Source organism: Typopeltis vanoorti, chromosome 16 (genome assembly GCF_054136105.1).
Source record: "Typopeltis vanoorti isolate ZY-2024b chromosome 16, IOZ_Tvanoo_1.0, whole genome shotgun sequence".
Taxonomy (NCBI): domain Eukaryota; kingdom Metazoa; phylum Arthropoda; class Arachnida; order Uropygi; family Thelyphonidae; genus Typopeltis; species Typopeltis vanoorti.
Window position 1 is genome coordinate 66,197,244 of NC_143564.1, and position 13,071 is coordinate 66,210,314.

The 13,071-nt window shown below is 36.1% G+C and overlaps 1 protein-coding gene across 1 annotated transcript in view; it reads left to right on the forward strand.

The window, feature by feature from the left end:
• LOC150098090 (ras-related protein Rab-1C-like) overlaps nt 1–13,071 on the forward strand; it is a 134,423-nt gene that overhangs the window by 65,867 nt on the left and 55,485 nt on the right. The window contains exon 5 of the mRNA XM_090406680.1: nt 8,937–9,092. Within this exon, the coding sequence (XP_090262806.1) occupies nt 8,937–9,092 (156 nt within the window). The remainder of the gene's footprint in view (nt 1–8,936; nt 9,093–13,071) is intronic.

Sequence of the window (13,071 nt, forward strand, 5' to 3'; positions counted from 1 at the left end):
AATTGTAATGAAAACGCAACACACTGGTGAATGTCTGACATTAACCTGGCCTGGAAACTTTTCTCTGGCAATTTGAAACCTTGTCTGCGGCCTAGAAGTAGTCTCTCTCTAGCGACGTCTCGAACCGAGAAGCTCCTTTCTGGAAGCGGGAAACTTCTCTCTCAAGCAACGTGGATCCGGGCAGTCTCTGTGACGGCGACTCTGGACCGGGCGGCCTCCTCTCTGACAGCAGTTCTGGAACCGGGACCCCTTCTGCTTGCTTCAGTCCCTTTTTTATTAGGCCTCCTCTGAGACTTCGCATGAAGTTTGGCAACCCCCGAAGAATCTGTATGAATCTTTCATCTTAAGTTTCAAGTTTGGCATGGCTCTGCTTTCTTTTGATTGTAAGTTGCCAGCCATCGGAAAGTTGTTTGAACTCTTTCTGACTGACTTCGGAGATGTTTACATTTAGAGCCTGCAAGCCTTTCTCATACATCCAGGTTTCAATAACAATCTTTCTAATGCCACCATGTACAGCTTTGGCGACAAAAACATTGCCTTTGTTTTTAACACTAACATATTCTTATTATAACAGTATATACAGTTAGCTTCAAAAGAGTTATTTACAAAAACATCTAATACAAACTATACCGAGACAAACAAAGTTTATTTTTTTACAATATTCACATGGGACTTAACCTAAGTAAAAAATCGATGTAATGTGCTTTGGAATATTTAATATTTAAGCTACAATCGAGTTTTTACACTTTGCCTATAATCGTATTCACTCGGCTCGCTGTTTGACTTCCAGTGATCCAAATTAATTCATTTACCCAGACTTATAAGAAAATTACTGATTTGACAATTTTAACGAAAAATAAATAAACAATAGCAATACACTTAAAGCGAATTAAAAATAATACAAAATGATAAATAAAATATTATGTTTTCAGTTTTAATTAAATTTGCAAGTAAGGAGGAATACACAAGAGATCGACCAAAAATCACAAAAATCGCTCTACGATCAATGGCTTGAACACCCCTAGTATATAATTTGCTGCCTCTATCATGGACCTTCTTCATAAAGTAGAACTATTTTTTGCTCTTTCCACAATTTGGAACTCTACTAGAGCTGAGTCCAGTCAGAGGCACTGCTAACTCCCAGCCCATTCTTCTTATCTAATCCCATAGCTGTATTCGTGTCAAGATTCTGTAATTTCTAAGCACTTTTCTTTTATTTAAACATCAGGCCCTATCACATCTGCAAAGTGATTATTCAGTAATTCAACATTTTCTTCTGTCACCTCTTTGCATCAGCATTCACCAGTTTTATGCTACCATAAATTCTTATTTTTAGTTGCCACATAGCAAAAGAATGTTTTTTAATTCCTTTGTCTTTCTGTGCTGATTTTTCCTTTGTTACCTTATTATCCTTCTTGCTGATGCTTTGTACAGCTTATGAGCTTACTTGATTGCCTCTTTTTAAGTTCTCCCCACAACTCTTTTCTTTTGTTGCACCTTCTGCTTGATGATGCTACTCATCCATTTAATTCCCAGCAGATTTGTCCTCCTGACTCTAGGCGTGCAAGTGGATACTTCTTCAGACATGCCACTTGACCATTTCCCATGCATTACTAATATCCTTCCCTTGCAATTTTCTTATGCCATGCCATTAGAAATGCAGAGATGGAGCAGTCAAGTAGTCTCTTAAGTTTGTTGTATTTACCAGCTCTATAATTCCACATATACCCCTTCTTTACTGAAAAATTCCATTTAGCAGTGAAAAATACACAAATTCATGTTATATTAACGTTAAGGTCACATGGATAGCATATCTTTAAAACTACAGGCTGTGATTTCAAACCTCATTGTGGCATGGTGCTATAAGTTGCCTTACTGGCATGAAATAGTACCATATTTGGTTTCTAGAAACAGGATTTCTGGATTATCTTCATACCTATGGAGCTAATAATTTCAACAGCTTTTGAAGTGGAATTCCCACCCATCCATGAATGGGAATTGAGATGTACCTTCTTGGTACATCTCAATATGAGATGTGCCTTCTTGGGATAACTCTAACCTCAGGTCTTGTCTCTCTTGGCACAAGCATATCACAAATACAGCATACTTTTTTTTCGGGGGGGGGAGATGCTGTTCATAAATAATTTATGAGAAACAAAACTTATACACAATAAAATTTAAGCATAAAAGAAGGACTGTTATACATTTGATTCTAGTTGCTGATCTAGAGAAACTTATTCAAGACCTTTTTTCATCTCGTTACTGAATTAGGCATTCTGCAGTATATGACCTCCAGGAAGTCGTGCATCTCACGTGAAAGATTCATTATATATCTCATACATACACAGAGATATAAATAAATAAATTAATTAAATATGCTAATCTTTCCAATCTCCTACAAAGAGGATGAACATAGACCATCAGATCTGTTTAAGTTAGGACAATCTTTCCTAATCTGCTAATCTTTTCTAACTTTGTGTGTGTGTATGTGTGTGTATACGAGAGTGGTCTGAAAAGTTCTTGGTCTCAACCATAGATGACAACACTATCAGCAAGATTTTTTTTTTAAGTTGGTACATCTGTTATAAGTATCCATGTGAAATTGCAAGTCATTCGATCAAGTAGTTTGTTTTATACAGCTGTCTGAAACAAAAGTATTATCTGTATCCCTCGAAATGGATAAAATTGAGTATCGTGCGGTTATAAAATTCTTTGTAAAAGAGGGTTTAATGCCAAAATAAATTCATTCAGTTCATAAAAGTTTATGGGCACTTTTCTCCTTCGTTTTCAACAATTAAGAAATGGGTTGCGAAGTTTAAACGTGGCTGTACCACCCTTGAAGATGATCCACATAAAGAACATCCAAAAAGTGTAACAACACCAGAAATCATTGATCAAGTGCACGATATGGTATTGGATGACTGGCGAGTCAAAGTGCGGGAAATTGCTGAGACTATAGGCATTTCAAAAGAACGTGTAGAATATATTTTGCATGAAAAATTGCAAATGAAAAAGTTTTGCGCAAGATGGGTGCCGCGCTTGCTCACAGCAGATCAAAAATGCACTTGCATGAAATCTCTGAACAGTGCTTGGAGTGTTTTAACAAGAATAAAACTGATTTTGTGCATCATTTATTACTATGGATGAGACTTGGATTCACCATTACACACCAGAATCCAAACAGCAGTCAAAACAGTGGACAGAAGCTGGTTGTTCAGCACCAAAGAAGACAAAGTCAGTTCCATCAGCAGGAAAGGTCATGACATCGTTGTTTTGGGCTGCTAAAAGCATTTTGTTTATTAATTATCTTGAAAAGGGTAAAACAATAACCAGGGAATATCATTCCAATCTTTTAACCAGACTAGACGAAAAAATTAGTGAGAAAGGACACAGTTTGCAGAAGAAAAAAATCATCTTTCATCAGGACAGTGCACCTGTCCAGAAAGGTGTTTTGGCAATGGGAAAATTAAGGGATCTGCAAATCATCTGAAAACATTTGCTCAATCTTTTATCATTACCCCAAACATCTTCAAAACATTAACTACCGCACCACACCACAAATGATATATAATTTGATATTTCTGTCTTGTACAGCAGCGATCCCACGTTTCCAGTTCCTTTTATCTTTCTGCTTATAAAACTTTCATTATAATATCATCAACAGGGTGCTAGTACTCTGCCTTCCCCCACCTCCCAGTTGTAACCTTCCTTTTTTCTAGTACTGGTATCCCAAATGCAACTCTTATCTACCAGACAACCAATCCACTGACTTGATATCTAAACCCTATATACTGCCACATTACAAGTTGAATAATTAAAATTATAATAACGGAATTAACTCAAGTAAAATATTATTTATTAGTAGAATTTTCGCCTGCATATCACAGGCATCTTCAGTACATGTATAAAGCTAATTAAACAATAACTGACAATTCCAAAAGGCGCCTTAAGTAGCTAATATTTACGTCTATCCCCTTTGTGGGAGATAGTACTTTATAAATCAGCTAATCTTTCCTAACATTTTTAATTGTATACATATATTTCCTTTTTTTTTTTTTTTTTAAATTAGGAAATTTATTGATTTTTTTTTAGTTAACTTACATTAGCTACTTAGGTGGCACCTTTTGGAATTGTCAGTTATTGTTTAATTAGCTTTATACATGTACTGAAGATGCCTGTGATACGCAGGCGTAAATTCTACTAATAAATAATACTTTACATGAGCTAATTCCATTATTATAATTTTAATTATTATGTCTACTCACGGTATTTCCTTACTGAAGCATATTACAAGTTGAAATTTATCAAGTATATTGGCTTAGATGTTATGCCTTTGTAAAATAAAGAAATATATGCTTTTTCCTCAACTGATTGTGTTACTTCATTAGAAAAAGAAACCAAACAAGAGTGTTCCTTACAAATCAGAGGTCATTCAGGAATGGTTCCAGAAAAAACACAAAGGTGATTTGACTATATTTCATCAACCTGCTTAGCCACTGAAACACTTGAATATCTGCAGGATGAGCTGTTAGAAATGGGAATCTGTTATTGATCTGCTAAGGTATGAATGATGTCACAGAGTCTACAAAGTATGTGCTTGCAGAATGCTTTTGATACCTCCTACTTTTTTACCCTGTTGAGATGAAGTTGTTCTGACATCTAAAGAAGAAAGACAGTATCATAAAGAATGTATACCTAATATGCTGGCTGCTCAGTATATTTTTTTCTGCATTTGCATAATGTTTCAAAAATAATGCTACTCAGATAATTGGTGAAACAGAATCCTATGGCAGCTTGTCACTGTGCTATTCTGATTATTCTGAGATAAATTGCATCCCATACATAGCTGGCTAGACACTTATCATATAATGTTCCATCCAAATTTAGTATATTATCTTCATATTTCTTAATTAAAACAAAATAACCACACAGTGAAAAAACAGTGTTCTAATCTTTTAAAATAGCCCTTCAGAATATTCCCAAATACTTTTATCGCAATTATAAAATTTCACTGAATTGCTAAAGCATATCATCTTAACAAATCCATCTAGTATATAGGGTCATATCTTCATCTACCCAATCTTTCAACAGCATTAACCAAAATATCATCTTTGAAATATTAACTACCACACCACAGATGCACAACTGATATATAATTTGATATTTCTGTGTTATACAGCAGCAATCCTATGTTTTGAGGTCCTTTTGATTTTTCTGTTAATAAAGCTTGTGTTAAGACAAGTGATGAAAAACTGTTTTATTTTTAACACTTGCAGTTTGATTACTTTGATCTTTTAGTTACTCTGCCCACTTCTGAAACTAGGAAAAGATCACTTATATAAAAAATTACTTATAACAAATACCTTGACAAAATATTATTCTAAATTGTGCTATGTATTCTTCAGTTGTTACTCTACCAAAATACCAGCTCCACTTTTTCAATGTTAGCAAAACACAGCTCTTCATTATTTCCCACACACAAAAAAAAACTTTTTCTTCTAATCTCATCCTTGACAATACCCAAATCTCCATTCAATATGAGATGTATCTTCTTGGGATAACTCTAACCTCAAGTCACTCTTGGCACAAGCATTGCCTGTGCTATTCTGATTATCACAAATTATCACAATTTATCACAAATATTGCCTCCTTGGCAACCAAAAAATTAGGTCTTCTCTTTCACTGAAGGCATTAATTTAACTTCAAAGCTCCTAACCCTATACACATCACAAATCCACCTGACCATTGAATACTGCTTCCATATCTGGGATGTATCCCTAAGAGCTCCCTAAATACTGGATTCAATATAGAAAAGAGCAGTTAGATTGATTGATGATCCCCCCCCCCCTCTCTCTCTCTCTCTCACTCACTCACTCACTCACTTTCACACAGGCATTCGGTTTCCACAGTTTGAGTCTTCTATAAAAGCTTCTATGGCAGCTGTTCACCAGAATCACATCAATAATTCCCTCACTCTCTGTCTGCTCCATCCAAACATGTGCAGCAGTCAATTATTATTATTATTATTATTATTATTATTATTATTCCTGATACCTCCAAGGAGTCCGAAGACTCATCGCGGGAGGACATCTTCAACTGTCTTACAACCTTACCTCTACTACAAATCAACGCCATCTACCGCCCACCTCCAACACCACCACAACTAGTAATTTTTGTCTGTAAATTGCGTGTGTTCTGAAGGGCCGATTTGTATGTATGCGGGATGAAAAACCCGAGTTTCCGGGAGAAAAAACCCTGCTACCTCCGTATGAGATCGGCTAACTCACCATCGATTGAAATCGACCAGATAAAGATTCCTCCCGACGCGACGAGAATCGAACTTAGGCCTATTCCAATCGAAGGGCGCAATGTACCGTCGTTCTTCCAATTGCGCTACGGAGGCGCAATAAATGTTTTCACAGTCCAACTCGTAACCCACAAAACAAATTCCTCTTCGTTCATCCTTTCACCATTGTCCTTCAGAACAGTCTCCCATCGCACTTTTCACAAGGAATACAATCTACAAGTTTTCAGATCAAATGTGAACAGGTTGTTTATAGGCCATCCACAGTACTATAGGATGACAATCTCTTGTAGATGGTTTCTCCATAAAGTGACTTCCACAAAGACTTCCCATGAGTCAAATGACTCATGGGAAGTCTACTCTTCAAGCAACTTCACTACTCTTCAAGCAAGAAAACTTGATCTTCCTTGCTCATCTTCCTTTGTGATCTTCTTGTCCTATGAGAAAGTACATCTTTTAATCTTGCCATATCACCCCCACGAGACTCAACAGATGGCATTCCTTCAATCTTTATTCATACTCAACATTCCAGAGACTCTGACAGTATTTTAATTTTTTTTTCTCTGTATACTCTAAAATCTCTCATCCCCCCCTGAAATACTAGGTGATCAAATTTCCTCTTATGTGGCCTCATCAAGGCCTTTTTAGCAGTTTATAAAATATGTACACACCTACAAACAACAGGTATTTTGTCTATCATTCTGCATGCAAGTTTTGGCCTTCAGCTACTTATGATTTTTCTGAATTTTTAATGACTTGCTGCATGCCTGTTGACAACTTGGACAATTGTTGCCGATTTTTAATAAAATGGGGATAAAGGCTTTCATTCCAGTTGAAAATATTTCTGCAACTTGACTTGGGTAGCTGTTTGGATCCAGAGAATAGAAACAGTAGTCAAAGCATGGGAAAAAAGAATATGAGTTGCAGGGGTCATCCCATTTAGCACACCACCTGCCATATGACACAAGACTTAAATGGCTAGGTGAAGGATGCTTCTCAGGTGCTTCTTCTTTATATCCTTATTTTTTCAAGCATGAGCAAACAAAGTTTGCATATGAAGATACTTAGAAAGAACATTATGTTCTTATTTACATCCTTATTCTACCCAAGCATGAACAAACAAAAGTTTGGTAAAATAGGACAAAAACCAAAATATAATTTCTTGTGAAGTATAATTTACTTTTCATAACAATTAAAAAAAAAAAAAAAAAGCTTCCTAAAACTGTTAGGTAAAGTGGATGTGGAAACATTCATTTGCTATCACTATATACATTATCACTCTTTTTTTGTGTGTGTGTGTGTGTGTGTGTGTGTATACTAGAATGCAAATAAACAATTTTGCACCATCAGTTCTATTGCAGTTAATTCCAATAGAACTGATGCTCTGATTTTGCATTAATTTTGACCCACTGCCGTAATTCTTCCAACAGCATTAATAACAGAAGATTATCTTGAAGAGTGCCACTATAAGGTTCCATGCATGCAACTGTCCTTGTTCTTGAGATAATTTCATTCCCTGTCTTCATGGCTGTGTATTGTTAAATTGGCTTTGATAATGCTAGCTTGAACTGGCAAAATATTGACTTGTAAATAATTAATTTTAGTCAGTAAATTATTTATCCGAATTCCAGTGTCATGCAGTTTTTGTTCCAGAAACTTTGATATGAATCATTGAAACAGCTGCAGAAATAACACTGAACATGGAAATACAAATTTGTGGCATTGAAATGCTTCTCCCTGAATGTCACTGTACTTAGACTCCCTTCAGGCAGGATTTGGAAGAGCAAGTGGCAGCAAGATTATTTATCAGCTGGTCAGCAAGTTCTTTCCGATTTATTAACATCACTAGGTTTGGTTCTATGTACTTTCTTGTTGGAAGTTTTTCCACTTGGCTATGCTATAAATTAAAGATACCAAGAAATTACATACTTGGTTTAATCCTTTATCCAAGTGTAAGCAAACAAGTTTGCACCTGAACTATTTTCAGGACTGCGGCAACTCGTATAAAGAAGCTAAGATTTCACATCACTTGCCTTAGTAACCCATAATGCAAAGCACATCTCCTTGCAGACATGTATAATGCTATGCATTATGGGAAGGGTCACTACCCAGACCAGTTTCGACCTTTATGGAGGTCTCATCAATAAACCTCAATAAAGGTCGAAACTGGTCTGGGTAGTGACCCTTCCCATAATGCATAGCATTATACATGTCTGCAAGGAGATGTGTTTTGCATTATGGAATACTAAGGCAAGTGATGTGAAGTCTTAGCTTCTTTATACAAGTTGCCCCAGTCCTGAAAATAGTTCAGGTACAAACTTGTTTGCATACACTTAGATAAAGGATTAAACCAAGTATATAATTTCTATCTTTAATTTATATGTACTTTCTTGTGACTGTAGATCCATTTTTTTGTTGTATCCTTGAATGGAGGAAAAGAGCAACCCAAATAAATACATGTGGAAATTGTTATAATAAATTATTGAAAAATAAAAAGGAAAACAAAGTTCACTTCACTAAACATAACTTCTTTTTTTTTTTTTTTGTTATTGTTCATGCAGATGAAAATAATTAATGAAATAAATTAAGTATCAAGAAATCCTTCTAACTTCAACATATATTTTAATTTCAGATGTAAAAAAAAATGCTGAACCTGGCATTCTTTTAAGCATTTGTGGAAACAAATCTGATTTACAATATAAACGTGCTGTGGATTTTGAGAGAGCTAAACAGCTTTCAGATGGATTAGGAGCACTCTATTTTGAAACATCAGCCAAAAGTGGTGAAGGTAAATTTTTGTTCAAAGGATTACAGTAATTATTTCAAATTACTTAAATATAAAGAGCTAATAAGCTTCATTTCGGCAATGAAAACATTACTTAAATTTCAAATTATTTTATAGAGCATTTTATCAAATGTCTAAAATTCATTATTGGCAGTCTTCTATAAATAGTGTGTGAAAAATACTGCAAAACATATTTTCCATAATGGTCATTTATTCTCGTCTTTTGTAGGTGTGTGTTACATTCCCTTGTAAGAAAAAGCAACCAAAAGAATAGAGATCTCATAAATTATCTATTAAATATGACCTGCACTAACCTTGTGAAGATCAGATTAGTGCATCCATCATTGGTACACAAACAGCTGTTGGTCTTTTTAGAAGTGGAATGGTACAAAATTCCTGACTATTATTACAGTATATTATACTGTTTTCATTCATGTGTGCTGCAGGAATCAGTATTTAGATCGCTACTATCTAATTAATAATGTGAAAAAAAAATCTTTTCACATCTCTAATCAAGAGTATTTTAATAATATAGTGATACATCATTTTGTGACTTCTAATATTAATTTTTCCCCTATAATAGGATACTTCCTTTCAGAAGTATATATTTGTTATGCACTGTAGGATACTGTGGTCATCTGCCTCCATATATGTTTCATGCTTTCCTTCCCATATTCTTCACTGTACTTCTCCTGAGTGTTTATTACTATTCTGTCTTACAGACCATCACTGAGATCCAACACCTTGCTGCCACATATTTCATGTGGTAAAACCCATGGATATATGGAAAGGGAGATCAGGTAGTATCACATCACTTTAGCTTCAGTAAGATGGTGGTCCTGGTGGCTCAACCAGGATCAGTTAGCTAGTAGGCTTGCCCAAAGGTATCCTTCTCCATGGTCTGGGAACAAAGTCCAAGGCTTGCTGAAATGTCCATATAGCATGTGGGGTAGTACCTCTGGTGTTCCACTCCTTAGTGCAGTCGCTGCTTTCCAGAGGTTGGCTATCTATGTGTGGCTCCATGGTGAGTAAGAAGAACTAGCACTGAAATAAAATCCTCCTGAGAATGAATACTTCATTTTCTTGTTATTTGGAATCTTTAACAAGCCCAAACATGTCATGTAACTATACAAAACACCAATTGAAAATAAGAATAAGAAGCAGAAACATCAAAAGTGCAAAATCAAAGTGCAAAATACATCACTTTTCTTGATAATACATAAAACAGAGGAACATTCTCTTCAAAACATGTCACAGGATCTCCATGTAAAGAAGCTGTGTTCAGGAGATATACTCATCGAAGCATCTGCTAAGACACAATCAGAAAAGGTACCTCATGCAACCTCTGTCAGAGGAATACCAATTATAAGTATCCCCCCCCCCCCCACAAAACTTTAAACTTTTCCAGAGGTGTAAAATTGAAGTAGGATCTCCTCAATATACCAAAATGAAAGATCAGGAGAATACTTATACATAGAGATGGTTACCTGGTTCCTGCCAGAAACACCGCCCTTACATTTAACAAACCAAAACCACCAACATCTGTCAAAGGAGGCTATCTCACTTACCCAGTAAGGCTCTATCCCCTTTGCACTGCCTTAAATGTCAGAAGTATGTTCATCTTAAACTGCCTGTCATGGCTCTGCCATTTGTGCTCAATGTGGCAGTAAAGACCATATAAAGAAAGACTGCAAGAATGGACCATCAAAATGCCCTAATTGTGAAAATGCCCATCTAGTTTACTCATGAGCATGCCAAAGCAATATATCACAAAAGTGACAGTATCTAGTAAACCCTCTTACGCTGAGAAGGCAGCTGGAAAAAAAAAGTGTCAGTAGGGATCCAAACCCATATGTTGATACTGTCTTCAAACAATTATAACATCCTGAAAAACATGACCTTCTTTCTATCTCCTTCGACTGAATGAAAGAGACAATTGGTATGAACTCACTACTGATGACATGCCAAAGATGCTCCTGCTACAAGAAAATCCACTAATAAAAAAGATATTGGAATGTGCACTACAGAGGATAAAAGACAAACCTTGAGACTCTCTAATACATGGCATGGCTACTTCTGTTCCCCCTGAAGAAGATAATATGATTCATGTACTTAGTGCCCTAGGAGTACAATATGATGATGTCTTGGATAACGTCATCTCCGTAGTGCAATTGGAAGAATGATGGTACATTGTGCCCTTCGGTTGGAATAGGCCTAAGTTCGATTCTCGTCGTGATGGGAGGAATCTTTATCTGGACGATTTCAATCGAAGGTGAGTTAGCCAATCTCATACGGAGGTAGCAGGGTTTTTTCTCCCGGAAACTCGGGTTTTTCACGCATACAGACAAATCGGCCCTTCAGAACACACGCAATTTACAGACAAAAAATACTAGTTGTGGTGGGCGATAGATGGCGTTGATTCATAGTAGAGGTTCGATGTAGTGGTTGAGACAGTTGTAGGTATCCTCCCGCAATGAGTCTTCGGACTCCTTGGAGGTGTCAGGAATAATAATAATAATATTTTTTCTAATGAAGAGGAGATGATGGATACTGGCCATCATCATTTCTCTAGAAAGAAAAAAAAAGCCAAGACTACTGAAAGCAAAACTACTCAACATACCCAAGATGATACCACCAGAAAGAAATAATGGAAACATTCCTACAATGGAATTGTCTTGGATTCCATAAAAACATCAATGACATCAAGGCCCTCTTGCAGAAGTATAAACCGAAATGTTTCTTCCTGCAGGAAACATAGCTGAGAGATTATTTGACATTAAAAAATACTGCCACCATTCATCATTGGTGGCAGATATTCATCGGACCTATTGATGGAGGAGTCGCCATCGTCATGGGCAACCATATTCCTTTCTAGCAAGTCTCTCAATAGAACATATTCCTTTCTAGCAAGTCTCTCAATAGAACATAGAAGCAGTTGTTGTCGGACACTCAGTCCAGTGGTGGCTTGTACATAAGCACTGTGACACTGCAGCACCCTCGAGGAAAAAACGAAAAAATTAAATTTTGTTTGTGTTTATAAATAATAACAATGCTTGCATTACATAATGCAATACAACATGTTAAAGGTTACAGCTTATGATGAGGTCTGCAGTGTCGCTACGGGTAAATTGTATGCTTGCGCATGTTATTTCTGTGAGATATAAAACTTTTATTATTGGTGTGTGTTCATGGTGAGGGTGAAATATTTTTGGTAAATCTTATTTTATTCTGTTAAAATAACATATAATTATTTATTTATTATAGGTACAAGGCTGAATTATGACGTGTCGCTATTGAAAATATGAAAAGAATTATATTTTCTCAATTATTGTTACACGAAACAAATGCACTGAGATCTAACGCAGTGGCAGAATTATCACATTCGTTCAGTTGCGGCTAGACTCGCCGATATTCGTTTGCACCTGTCACTGCACATAATAAGTGAATCTGATACTGCTCAACGTGCAGTGTCGCTACAGATAAATTGTATGCTTGCATGCGATATTTCTGTGGCAAAAATAGAAGAATGGATTTTATTTTCAAATAATATTTTTAATAAAGCAAATTTTTTTAATTCTGACTCGGTCGGAACTATTAACAGTATGCTGCATGTGTCCCTCCCTGCCACAGATATCTCTCGATGACCTTGTCATATTGCAGTTACCATCTCCCTTACTTTTAATGGGAAATTTAAATTGACACAACTCTTTGGGTAGTGCTCAAGCAAACAAATGGGAAACTGACAAGAATTTATTTGGGTGATCACTTTCCCATGATATTCACCTTCCTAACTCCATCACAGATGTCATGATGGAAAACTGAATAAGCTGAGTGGCTCACCTTCTCATCGTTTAATTCTGCAATGGTCAGCTCTTCCATCAGGGATGCAGTGAATCAGAGGACAGAGTATAATATACAAGCTGGCACAACTGCAATTCCCAATACAGTGAAGCAAGACACATCCAACATCAGAGCCAAAAGG